Genomic DNA, 14,239 nt, shown 5'->3' with positions numbered 1-14,239 from the left:
GGAGTGCTTGCTACATAACATTAAGGAGATGTATATCATTCTGCGTTCGAGAAATACGGTGCTAAGACCCTCGAATTATGGATAATAAATCGGAGGAAAGAATCAAAGGAACAAACAGAATTGTACCCGCATTATTTTATCAATAAAATTAAAGTATCCATCGTACAATAAGATGGAAAATAAGAGGGATAAATAAAATTGTACTCACAATTGATTAATAAAATTACTTTATTCTTTTGTATCTGCATTTAATTTTCTACTCTAAGATAAAATGGACCCCGACAAGCCTCAAGTAGGTTCTCTCTTATTTTCCATCGTACAGTAACACAAAGTTGATCAATGTAGCTGGAACCAAGAACACAAGTCACAAGTCTAGGATCCTCATGGACTTTGATATATTTTACTGTCCTAAACAACTGGTGATATACTTCATTTACGAACTTGGAAATGAAGTTGGATTCTTAATGTAATTCTTAGGAATCCAGCAAAAAAAGAGATGATATAATATGGTGCACCAGGATTGGGCAGAGGATTAAACTGATTGACTACAAAAATAACAAATAAAAAATTCTGCTGTTGCTCTTCGATACGGTGATTCCTATTTCATCAGTCCTCTCCATGTCCACATAGGTTTAGAACTCTTTCTTCATCTGAATCTTAAAGATGGGATCTTACCCACGCATGCGGGATCTAGGATTTTAAATCTATGCGTTCAACATTTAAAACTTCTGGTAACGAGCTAGTTATATTCTTAAAGTATGAGTTCATATTTACTATTTATTATAATTTTAGTGATTTTTACGTATAACTTTATGCTTTGTGTCGAAAGTACCGGGTAACTCTATGCTGCATCCCCCTGCTTACCCTATATTTAAACCCGTGGAGCTCTATTCCGCCCACATTTCTTGGTGGTATCAAGATGACGATGACGACAACAACAACAACCCAGCAAATTACCACAAGTGAGATCTGGGGAGGGTAGAGTGTACCGCATATCTTACCCCTACCCGGAGAGTAATGAGGTATCCGAAAGACCATCGGCTCAAGAAGACGAAAAGTTACGAAGAGGAAAGTAAAATCTCTCTACTCGTTGCCAACAACGGTCGAAAAATTTGGGAGTCGTTTGCCTCTCATATAGCTGCCACTAATTGATCAAATCATTCTAGAAAATGCATATATACTTACACAAGCTTCTCTTTTTGCTTGCTTCTGGGAAACATGTTCTATCGTCTTGGCAAGAATTGCTTTAAAATTGGAAATCTATACATCTTGCAAAATTTTCAATACCCATGTTTCTTGAAGTGATAATCCAAGCCTGTCATTTGCCTCCTGAAAGCTGAAAGAACCTGTTAAAAAACAAGTAATACTGTGAGCACAAATATGTGAATTAACTACCAACTATAGTCTATATAAACAAGACAAATAATCTCTCTCAAGTATCTACTTTTAGATTCCACCATATTATCCCTAATTAACTTGGTTTATAGCATCTTTTGAGGCTTAATATGCAGGAGTATGATGCTGGCTAAATAATCAAAGCTCCCTCCAATCTCTTGAGATAGCTAAGCAGGGATGGTCCATTATCCAGCATCATCTCTCCTGCGTAGCAAGCCTTTTGATGCTTCTCCCTTCCTATTTTCTTATTCTTTTAGAAATTTGTGACTAACTCTATTCTCTCTCTCTCTCCCCCTTTATAAACAAGAAAAATAGTGATGTACTTGTCAATGTCGAACTGGTTACTTGTTCTTTATCACGTTCTAAGAGTTATATTTTTTATTTTTATTTATTGTGGTAGGGTTTCCCGGACCTCGAACCCCACTAGTAAGATTTCATTCGACCGCTGTTGTTATTGTATGATAGGGTTCAGATCAACTTTAGCACATATCAATTATTCCATTGGGTAACTTTTACCTTTTACAAACAAAGTATTGGGTAATCTGGCCATTACTAATATTTAGGTAGACAAAAAAGATACCTAATTTTTTCTCTACTAATTATTTTGAATCTTGATCTTTTATGCCTAAGCAACTTTCACTTCCAACCAAGAGGTTGTGAGTTTGAGTCTCCCCAAGAGCAAGGTGGGAAGTTCTTGGAGGGAAGGATGTCGGGGGTCTATTTGGAAACAGCCTCTCTATCCCAGGGTAGGAGTAAGGTCTGCGTACACACAACCCCAAACCCCACTAAGTGAGATTATATTGGGTTGTTGTTGTTGTTGATCTTTCATGCCTTTTACTGGCTTCATTAACTACTAATCCACACACTTGAATACCTCGCCTTCTAAAATTTCTCTAGTTAACTTTTCCGATCTTTTTCTTTGTGTGTGTAAATAAAGAAATCAATTCATATTTTATTCAAATTTGAAAGAAGTAAAAAAAAATCTCGACAAAAGGTGTTCAATATGTGTTATATACTTTTAAAACGTAATATTTTACGTATATATACAATATAATTTTTTGACTCATTGACCACCTTGTGACCATGTGACCAATCATCTTTAACCAAACAAACCAAAAATAGGACAAAAGAGAAAATACAGAAAATTGAGAGGAGGAATCCATCTGAAAAGTGGCATTTAATGTTTTCTATGCAACTTGTTGGTTCCCATATAAGTGGCTTGAAATTCATTCTCGTTATGAGCCTCATCTTCTAGGTACGCTGATGTCAATACTCCTGCGTCATTACTCCCTAATTATGAGGTGGATGCCTCTTTTTTTCTTCTATTTAACGCATGTATTAGGTATTTTTAATCCTTTTTTATATAGTAGTATTTATAATAACATTAGTTATACATCCTATTCAATATTCTCTCTAGTCCACTTTAATTGATTTTTTAGTCCTTTTTGTGGTCCAGAATATTTTTTTTTCCAGATATCAAGAATGAATTAATTTCTTTTTTCCAAAGTTGCCCTTGGAGTAAAGAGCCTAGGAGTATTTGTTATATTTTCAATGAACAAATTGAGGTTAATATAACCAATTTTTTTGGTTAATTAATGCTAAAAGGTTGTTGCTTAATATGTGTGAAAACAATCAAAATCCATTAAAGTGGACCGGAGAAAGTACAATTTTTATACACATTAGCAATATCATGATTTTAATACATGGATTAGCATGTATAAGACATAATAACTATCCTTTCAAAACCTTTTCCAAGTCCTTTCCAACACATGTGAAAGGTATTTTTGTAAGCAAATAATTTTTTAAAAAAATTATGCAATGTATATTTTTAATATATCATGTCAGTCGATAAAAATAATTTAGCATTGCTAATCTCAACATTAATAATATACCTAATCAGTACTATTCTTTTAACAAATTAATGTTTCAACAAGTGGTATAATCTTACTAAGGAGTTTAATTTTTATATATCGATCATAATCAAGTTGCTTGAAAGATAGATGATAATCATGCAATTACCATTCATAAAAAGTGAGATAATTAGTAATTTAAAATTTAAGATAGGTTATCCATTATAATAGATTAGAATATGTTGATAGTGTAATAACTTCTTATACAATCAATACTTAAGTTAAATCATATACTAGTATACTACATTGTTGTACCATTACAGTAGTTTACTGATCAGGAGTATCTTATGTTCTTTTTCTTTTCTTTTTTCTCTCTTTTTTTTTTTTATTATTATTATTATGATGAGTGATGGGGCCTTAGGTAAGCTGGCCAGCATTCTTGTTTTTGAGAAGTAACTTACAAACACTCTTGTGACAAGTGTTTGGACATAGTAAATCTTAGGCCCCGTTAGTCCAAAAAAAATAAAATAATTCTTTTTATTAATAATTATTTGAAAATGTGTTTGTCCATGAAATTTTACAAGTTTTAAAAAAAATCGAAAATGAATTTTTTGCTCCACTTTTTCAAAATTTTCAGAAATTTCTTTTTCCCCACTAATAAAACTGTAATATTTTTTCAAGTGAAATGCATTTTCAACATAATTTCAAATTCGATATACCATTTTTTTAACTTAATTAACTCCAAATATTTTTTTCCTTCAAATATTATAATTTTTATGTCCAAACGCCTACTTAATATTTGATTCTCTCTCTGTTTCAATTTATATGCGGTGCACAAAGTTTAAGAAGAAAAAAAAAACTTTTGATACTTGTGGTCTTAAAAGCTTAATGGGTAAAAGTTTCGTGGTTCATGATATTTGTGTGGGTATATAAATTTCTCATTAAGGGTAAAATTAACAAAGTTTAAGTTAGATTATTAGGCAGTATATTTATGTCCAAACCGTAGCGTTTGGTACCGTCCTTTTCTTTCGTAGGTTTGTCAGGCCTTTAAATAGGAAGTTTGACTTCTCTCATAGAGTGACGAATAATTATTCACCTCATTTAGATGTATATGTCACCAATTATATTCTTCACCATAGTTAATTCGGGTCAACTTAATATATATTTTTATTTAAAACTATAAAAATTACATCCTCGATTTAAAGAAACAAACATAATTAGCATTTTAAATAAGAATCACACTTATATTATAACAACACAATCAAATTAACATTTTCACTAGGGAATTATATTTTTTTGTATATATTACGCAAGAAAGATAATATCTTTAATAAGGAAACTACACCAGAATAAGAAAATTAAAAAAAATGAGAAGGTTAGGGGTTGGGTAGCGCAGTGCATCTATTTCGGGTACAAAGGTTGACGAGGGGTGCTAATCCGGCCACCCAACCCAACGAGCCAGGAATATCTTCAATAGATAAATTATACCCTAAGTATAGAATTAAATAAACTATAATTTCCCAAAAATCAAAATCATAAATCTCATATCTTTTTTAAGCAATGCCTAAATTTTTATCATAATTTAATAGTAAATATATTTAAAACCAATCGAATAACACAAATTCAGGTGATATAATAAAAGAAAGATGAAAATTGAATTTGATCTCAATCCAAAATGTTCATCGAGACCCAAGTTTTTCGGATTTAAAAAAAGAAAACTCATAATTTGAGATTAAGACGAATGCTTATCTGTTTGAATTTTAAAAAAATTTAGTCTATTTTTTGAGTGTTCTTTCTAGAGATCACATATAAAATAATAAACTAGATGAAAGAAAAATATAAAAAATAATAAAAAATTGTGAGATAACCCAAATGGATGAATGACTAGGACAAAAAGAAATAAAAAACACCAAGGAAAAGGCAGACAAACTTCAAAATAAATTTCAACTTGAATTTTATAGATAAATTTTTTTTTTAAAAAAGGTCTCAGTCATGATACCTTTAACTCGGAAGACGGGATCAAATATATAACCTAATTTAAGAAAATTTCAATCATAACTATACGATAGCTTTATCATTTTATGGGTGTCATGCCACCCCATCCTGAAGGGGTGGATCCGCCACTAAATGCAGTGTCGGAGCTAGAGGGGAAAAGTCGAAGGATTCATTGGAATCTTTTCAGTTGAAAAATCATACTCCCTCCCTCCGTTCACTTTTACAATTTACCGTGATACTCATATTAATTAATACATATTTTTAATGGTTTTGAGAAAATAATTTAAAATGGGTAATTAATGCCGTGGGTATAACAAGAAAAAGAAAATTGTCTTTTCTTGATATACTAAAAGTGACAACTAAAAGTAAAAATCTATTTTTAAAATACTGAACAAGTAAAAATGAAAGTAGGAAGTATTATATATATAAAGTTAATTTGTTTTTAAATCAATAACATATTGGAGTTTTAGATATTGAACCTTTTTACAGTTTTCGCCACGACAATGGCAAAGCTAAGAATTTCTCTAAGAATGTTAAAATTTAAAAATACTATTTTCTTTTTAATTAAAGATATTTAATATATGTTATGTATATCTATAACATAATATAATTTTTCGACAAACACGTGACTTGCCTTGCCAGTTGCCACTACTGCCTACCTCAAGTTATAGGTTAGACCTTAGCTATACTGCTTTTCCGAAAAATACGAGTGCAAAAACAAGTTGGAATCTTTTCATTTTTCGGTGTGTGTGCGCGGCGTGGGTGGGTGGTTTGGCTTCCGTACCATGGACCATCATAACCAATGGGACCAAAATCGTTGAACTTTACTACAAAAAGAAAGCCATCCTTTTATAAACTATGCTTTGTCGGCATAAAGCTATTTGATGCAGATATTTTCCCTTTTTATAATCCTTTTTTAAGAATTAATGGTTTTTCCTTTTTGAAAAAAAAAAAGAAAAGCTAAGGCCTCGGACTACATTTTCACATTTGATATTGCATTGTACTAAGGCAGTAACCATTGAGCTCTATAGCAGTTCCTCCTTACCTATATATATATATATATATATATATATATATATATATATATATATATATATAATATCTTAGCTCCCGCTTGACCACAAATTTTGACTATTTTTTTCAATTTTTGAAAACATTGCATGGAATATGATCAGTTTTTGAAAAAAAAATTCAAGTTCCCAAAATCTGGTTTATAACAATTTTTGGGTGAAAGTTTTTCTTCAACTCACTAAACTTCTATTTTATTTTCAAATAAAATGCATGTCCAAACACAACTTCAACTTCCAAAAATTATTTTTCAACAAAAAAATTCAAAAACTCTTTTTTAAAATTTTAACCAAATCTTTGCCCAAACGCTAGCTTATTGATTAAGATTAAAGCTTTCGCGCAGCAATAATTACTTTAAAGTCCGCTATTTAAAATATATCAACAATTTATAATGTATCTAAAGATTAGTCAATTCACCCAAACTTAGGACTAAGTATCCTGAATTTGAAAATTTAGGACTTAATTTCCTGAATTTTTGAGTTGCTAATTTAAAATTCAGGACCAAGTGTTCTAAATTTCTGAACTACTAATTTAAAATTTATGATATAAAATTTGAACTTTTGAACACAATTTTCTAACTTTAGGACATTGTGTCCTGAAATTTGAACTTTAAGGTTTAAACTCTAGAATACCGTATCCTAAAGTTTGAGCGAAATTAGCTAATCTTTAAATACATTATAATTTATGGATATATTTTACATGCTTAAAAGTAGCTACTTAATGTCATTTCCACCCGAATTAATTCCCTAGATGGTCATTGGAATATTCTACCAAAGTCATTTTTGTATGGTTTAGGACTACAAATTCACCAGACTTACTTTTTTACTTACTTAGATAATAAATAACACTTATTTGGTATGCCATGTCATGTTAAAGATTTATGGCCAAATGACCATTAAACTTGGCTTAAATTTTCATTTTGGCACTTTAACTTAGCCTTGTTCCATTTTGGCCCTCCAACTCCTTTTCTTTTGTTCCACTTTGACACAAAAATTTTTCTCCCAGGTAAAAATGCAGCGCGTGCAAATACCCAGCTGCTACCTCTTTCCCCCCTGCATGTGCAAAAAAATAAATTTTTACTTCTTTTTTGTAATTTCAAATTATTATTATTTTTTTCTTTTTTCTGCTCACATCCCGGGGAGAAAATATTTTTTTTTATATTTTCAGTAATAACTACGGGTTCAACTGAACCCATAACTTTTGACCCAGAGTAAAAATTTGAATCTAAAAATTCATTAAAATTGTAAAAAATATATATATAAACCCATAACATTTGAAAATATAATGGGTTCTTTTATTCCACTTTGACACAAAAAATTTTATCCCATGTAAAAATGTAGCGCGAACAAATACCCAGCTGCTACCCCAACCCCCACCCCAATGCCCACCCACCCACCCTCCGCAATTTTTTTTTTGTAATTTTAAATTATTATTTTTTTAATTTTTTCTGCCCCCCTCCCAAAAATATTTTTTATATATATTTTCAGTAATAACTACGGGTTCAACTGAACTCATAACTTTCGACGCGGAGTAAAAATTTGTATGTAAAAGTTCTTTAAAATTGTAAAAAAAAAAAAATAGATATAAACCCATAACTTTAAAAATATAATGGGTTTAATGTTAAAAACATTAAAATTGAATCCATATGATTTAAATTCTGGATTCGCCTCTACGTTGGGAGTATGAAATTTCGCTTAAAAAATGGCTCTTGCGCGTCTACAAGAGTGAGGCAATTCACACATGGAATCTAGTCAGCTTTTGTGTCAAAGTGGAATAAAAGAAATGGGGTTAGAGTGCCAAAATGAAAAATTGGACCAAGTTTAAATGGGTTGTCTATGTATTTTGCCAAAATTTATTTATAATGATAAAACTCATTTAACCTATGTCCTTTATACCAATTTATCCCGCCCGATGAGCAAACGGGTCATCTAAACGTAGTATTTGAAACGTAAAACTCCCAAATTAAATTATAATACATACTCTATTAGTTAAGCATGGTTAAGTGAAAAAAATTTACAAGGAAGAGATTTTAAAATTCATCGAGCGGGCATAATTTTTTCCAAATATTTTGTCCCCCAAGACACAATTTTGCTCAACAGGATATATGCATCTACACTCGAAAAATTATTTATTCTAAATGTAGAAAATTTTATTTGTATACATCAAAATGCCAATATATGAATCTTTTCGTTGTGATAGATACATGCAATAACTGAATGGTTAATTGGGTAACTAGTTAATTATCAGGCATAGCAATTTGAAAAATACTTATCCGTGCATAGTTTTTATATTCTTAGTGTTTTAAACTTAAAAGTCCCATATTAAAACAATAATACATATTATTAATCATGATTAAGTGGGGAAAAAATTACAAGCAAGAGATATTTTAGAATTCATAAAGTGCACATGAGGGAAAGTAAAAGAGAGGGTATTATATTTCAAAGTAGACTTGTTTTCTTATCGGGTGGGATAAATGGGTCTAAGAGACATGTGTTAAATGAATTTTATCATTAAAATTATTTTACTATGACATAACATGCTAAATGCGTGTACTTTATCATTTTTCCCTTTTTTTACATGGTTGCTCCCTTTTAAAAACTATTCTCATAAATAATTGTAATCTTTGTTTATTCCAAAACTAGCACATTTTTCTTTTACTTTTTTTAGCACTTTCAACATTGGTAACTCATTAATTAAGGGATCTCTCTACATCAATACACTTTTATTACATTTCCTTTTCCCTCTCTCTTCGCTAATTTTCTTCTTCTCTTCCATAAATAACACTTACCCAAATATATCAAAAATTCTGAAAAAAGAATATCTAAAAAATAATCCCCTCTTTAACGAGGTTGCACAATGGGAATTTAAGTATTTTTTTTCTTTATTTTGTTGTACAATTTTATTTTTACTCAGAGTATATCTTTAATATATTTCAAGCATATTATATTGTGATAATTTATAATGTAAATATTCCATCAATATGTCATGTATAATTTTTATATGTATTTTATACCACATAATATATATATATCATAATATGTAAATAAACAAAATATACCATACATATTTTTTATAGATGTGTATTATACTTTATATATACCACTATTATATAACTTATCACATATACCATTTAAATAGAAAATGTATAAGCACTACCGGCAAAGTTATAACATGTTAAAATAATATATTATTATCCAAATTTAAACTCCAAAGAAGGTAATGAAAAGAAGAATTTGGCATATACAAAAAGAAAATAAGAAAGAAAGGAAGACAAAAAAATGGAAGTATTGTATCAGTAATAGAAGATTAAAAATTTGAGCAAAAAAATAGGAACAGTTTCCTATGTGATTGATTATTGTCCAGCTGACTTTTAGGATCATTTATTTGAAAGTTATTAGGATATGTTAATATTTAAGTGCCATGGATGAAATTAACAAATGTTGCTATAATTTTGCAAATTTTCTTTAAATATTGCCTAGTTATGTTTTTTGCTCTTTATTTTTTAAGTCAAAAAGTAATAGTTGGGTGACTTTATTGTCCTAAATCAAACAAAAACACTTTGGTACCACATTTTCAAAAGATAGTGACCATCTAAGTAATTAACTCGTTAAAACCATACCACTTGTTAAATATGTAAGTTTTTCATGCTACTCAGTACACACTATGCATGTCACACTTGAAACTTCTTGTAGTAAAATATAAGGGCATAATAGGATCATTTTGGAAATAATTTGGAAAAAATGATAAAAGTTAAAAGTTAAAAGTTAAAACCAATGAAAAGGACGTGTTGTCCCACCCCTTTATCCAAAGAAAAAGGAAACCTAGTCACATCTGCTTTTAAAGCTATACTTCCCCTCTTGCCTTTCCTCCATCCTTCTCTATCACAGTCTGCAAATTTTCAACCAGATAAAAGAAAATCTTGATTTTTCCCCTCTCACTCAAGAAACCATTTGTGTGTGTGTTCTTTCTTGTTCAATCAAGAAAATGCAACCATCTAGATTAAACCCTCGATCCCATGAGAATTGTTCAACTATCTTAGCCTAGTACTCGACCTCCGAAATTTTTAAAGTTTTGACGAAGCAAGAACTCACCATCACTTGAAACTGTTGTGTCAAAAAAGGTATGCACTTAAAACAAGGTTCGCGTAGAAACACTAAATAACTTCCAGTTAACTACCACTAAAATTTCTTAACCAAAAATATTAATTTCGCCTTTACTGAACAAAATTCACTTTGTAGACAACAAAAGATAAACCCTGCAAAGAAAAAAAGGCAAAGAACGAAACCCAGCAACAGTTGGGCGAACAACTACTTCCATTGACAAAGGTAACAAAACCTGGAAGTTCAACAAAGTTGGATCTACATTAGGAGAATCATAATTAGCACACAATCTTAATACTATATCAGCAACACTAAGATAAATAAGCTGCTGCTAACAAAAGACAGACAACACGAAGGCCCTACTATTAAATAAGATTGAGGAGAACAGCCAAAAGTGACGTGTTGCGAAACGAAATGTGAGAAGGGAACGGGAATACGAAGAAAAGCTGCTCAAAATTCACAAAGTTGAAACAAGTTCAGTAGTTTACCGACTAAAGCTCATCATAAAATGAGATATAAAACCAGGCAAAGAAATAACCACCAAAGAGCTACTGTCATTGCCCATCAAGCAATTTGGCTCGGGACCAAATTGCTCAATTACTCCACTATCCTCAAAAGAGGCTAGAGAACCATGACAATAGCTTCTTGAGCCATATCCAGCACTGGTTAAATGTCCAAAACAAAATTGGAAAAAACTGAAGCAAATAAACAAAACTAGTTCATCGAAACAGAATCCCATCAAAATCACAACCTCACTTCTTCTTCTGAGCAGCTTTGGTGACCTTGGCACCAGTTGGGTCCTTCTTGTCGACATTCTTGATGACACCAACAGCAACAGTCTGACGCATATCCCTCACAGCAAAACGACCCAATGGAGGGTACTCAGAGAAGGTCTCAACCACCATAGGCTTGGTAGGAATCATCTTAACCATACCAGCATCACCATTCTTCAAGAACTTAGGCTCCTTCTCAAGTTCCTTACCAGAACGCCTGTCAATCTTGGTCAAGATCTCAGCAAACTTGACAGCAATGTGGGAAGTGTGGCAGTCAAGCACTGGTGCATATCCATTTCCTATCTGGCCAGGATGGTTCATGATGATGACCTGGGAGGTGAAGTTGGACGCTCCCTTGGCTGGGTCATCCTTGGAGTTTGAGGCAACAAAACCACGCTTGAGATCCTTAACAGCAACATTCTTAACGTTAAACCCAACATTGTCACCAGGGAGTGCCTCCTGGAGAGCTTCGTGGTGCATCTCAACAGACTTGACTTCAGTTGTCAGACCAGTAGGGCCAAAGGTCACAACCATACCAGGCTTGAGCACACCAGTCTCCACACGACCAACAGGGACGGTACCAATACCACCAATCTTGTAAACATCCTGAAGTGGAAGACGGAGGGGTTTGTCTGAGGGCCTTTTGGGCTCATTAATTTGGTCAAGAGCCTCAAGGAGGGTTGGGCCCTTGTACCAGTCAAGGTTGGTAGACCTCTCAATCATATTGTCTCCCTCGAAACCAGAGATGGGGACAAAGGGGATCTTGTCAGGGTTGTAACCGACCTTCTTGAGGTAGGAAGAAACTTCCTTCACAATTTCATCATACCTAGCCTTGGAGTACTTTGGGGTGGTAGCATCCATCTGCCAAAGAAAAAATAACAAGAGAATAGCATGTTATGGCATGTTCATTATCATAATGAATTTCATACAACCCATAAAAGCAAACCTTGTTGCAGCAGCAAATCATTTGCTTAACACCAAGGGTGAAAGCAAGCAATGCATGCTCACGGGTCTGACCATCCTTGGAAATACCAGCTTCAAAACCACCAGTGGTGGAGTCAATAATAAGAACAGCACAATCAGCCTGGGAAGTACCAGTGATCATGTTCTTGATAAAGTCCCTGTGTCCGGGGGCATCAATCACAGTGCAGTAGTACTTGGTGGTCTCAAACTTCCACAAGGCAATATCAATGGTGATACCACGCTCACGTTCAGCCTTAAGCTTGTCAAGCACCCAGGCATACTTGAATGACCTCTTGTTCATCTCAGCAGCTTCCTTCTCGAACCTCTCAATAACACGCTTGTCAATACCACCAAGCTTGTAGATCAAGTGACCAGTGGTGGTCGACTTTCCAGAGTCGACGTGGCCAATGACCACAATGTTGATGTGAAACTTCTCTTTACCCATGATTCCTTAGAAACTGAAGATCATCACAAGAACAGAAAACCAAGAATTAAATTTTGATAGCCATAGAGACCAAAATAATTTCTACAAAGAAACAAACATTCTGAGGGTGGTATGAGGGACAATGAAGAAATTTATCTTCTGCTGTTTGATTAACAGAACATTTTCCAAGGAGAGGATGTTCCAGGAATGTAACTTCCCTAGACAGAATTCATTTTCCTTTTCAACAATAAATTTTCATCAAAACGACACTATCAATCTTTCACGACTTCTTAGAAAAAAGTTCAGTTACAAATCAAACACAGAATAAAAAGGAAAACATTTCCATCATACCAAACATACCAGAGTCTATAGAGTTTCTAATAGTCGTAGATTTATTATTCAATTGACTTCCAAGTGTATATATCATAAAAATCCGTGTGTAGCAAATCAAATCGAATTAACATAAGAACAGTTGAAATCTAATACACAAAAACAAAAAGACAATACCACATAGACGAGATTAGGAAAAAAAAGGAAGAAAAAGTTAATATCAATTAATTAGTAAATCAAAAAATATAAATCACAAAATTCAAACATAAGAAAAATCAATTCACAAGGTAATTAGATTGTGTTTTCCAACAAATCACTGACAAGACACAAACTAGAATACAATTGATTTGTATGAATATATATAAATAATAAGCAGAAAAATGGAACAGATCTAACCTTTAGAAGACGAAAAGAAAAGGCGAGAGAGCTTCGCTAAAACCCTGGCTGCGCAAAACGAATGAAGCGAAGCGTTAGGGTTTGAGAAATGCACTGAGTGATGTTTTTATAGCTGAGAAACCGTACCCCAGTTGGGCTTCTTGGGACCCCACTGTATTAGATTTACATAAATAATATTTTCTCTAAGCAGAAGGGCAAAAATTGTTAGATTTTGAGTTCTGGCCAAAATGTATGCAAAAGGTAAATAAAACGGATGGGAAAGATCACATTTATTTTGTGAGAAGCCCTGAATTTTAGAGATAACTAATTTGATAGGTTATTATTTGCTTAGCCTTAAATTACAAAAGAAGCTAAGGTCTTATTTGATTTTTTTTTTAAGATTAAGACATCTGAATCTGAATATATTAAGATGTATATTAAGATCTGAATAGAAAGAATTAAGATTGTTTGATTTTTAACATCTGAATATATAAAATTTATCTTTATTTGAAAATAATAAACATAAAATTCAAATGAAATACTAACTAATCTAATATTCTATCAATAAAATATATAGGTTTTTAAAATACGATAGTTGTTGGTGGTGATGGCTAACGGGTAAATATCGGTTAGAGACAATTGTTGGTGGTAGTTTTGATTGATGATGGTGGTTCATGCTAGTAGCTAGTAGTGATTGATAGTGGTAGCGATTATGATTGAGGATGGTGGTGGTTGGTGGTGGTAGTAGTTGAGATTGAGAAAGGTGGTGGGTGGGTGGTGGTAGGTTATAATAATGGGCAGTGCCGGCTGTGGTTGTTGATGGTGATGCGGTGGTCAGTTATGGTAGTTGAGGCAGATGAGTGTTGATTGTGGGTGAGAATGATTGTGGCCGGAGTGGTGGGATAGTAGGTGGTGATAGTCGATAATGGAGGCTATGATTGAGGATGATGGTGGTGAAGGTGGGGT

The 14,239-nt window shown here is 32.6% G+C and overlaps 1 protein-coding gene across 1 annotated transcript; it reads right to left on the bottom strand.

Annotated features, from left to right (window-relative positions):
- Positions 1-10,842: 10,842 nt before the first annotated feature.
- On the bottom strand, positions 10,843-13,434 carry LOC107825911 (elongation factor 1-alpha-like). Its single transcript, XM_016652830.2, has 3 exons — positions 13,295-13,434; positions 12,128-12,602; positions 10,843-12,042 (listed from the first exon to the last, which is right to left on the bottom strand). Exons 2-3 carry the CDS (start codon positions 12,587-12,589, stop codon positions 11,161-11,163), a joined length of 1,344 nt encoding a protein of 447 aa, XP_016508316.1. The 5' UTR covers positions 12,590-12,602; positions 13,295-13,434; the 3' UTR covers positions 10,843-11,160.
- Positions 13,435-14,239: the final 805 nt, after the last annotated feature.

The sequence above is a fragment of the Nicotiana tabacum genome, chromosome 3 (assembly GCF_000715075.1).
Source record: "Nicotiana tabacum cultivar K326 chromosome 3, ASM71507v2, whole genome shotgun sequence".
NCBI lineage: Eukaryota > Viridiplantae > Streptophyta > Magnoliopsida > Solanales > Solanaceae > Nicotiana > Nicotiana tabacum.
The sequence above is the reverse complement of the archived record's forward strand: the minus strand, read 5'-3'. Positions and strand labels throughout refer to the sequence as shown.

What these genes read in the sequence shown, in the direction of transcription:
- LOC107825911 (XM_016652830.2), bottom strand. Translation starts at nt 12,589, where the DNA reads ATGGGTAAAGAGAAGTTTCACATCAACATTGTGGTCATTGGCCACGTC. An exon ending in TGATTTGCTGCTGCAACAAG is followed by an intron (nt 12,043 to 12,127) that starts GTTTGCTTTTAT and finishes TTTCTTTGGCAG; the next exon opens with ATGGATGCTACCACCCCAAA.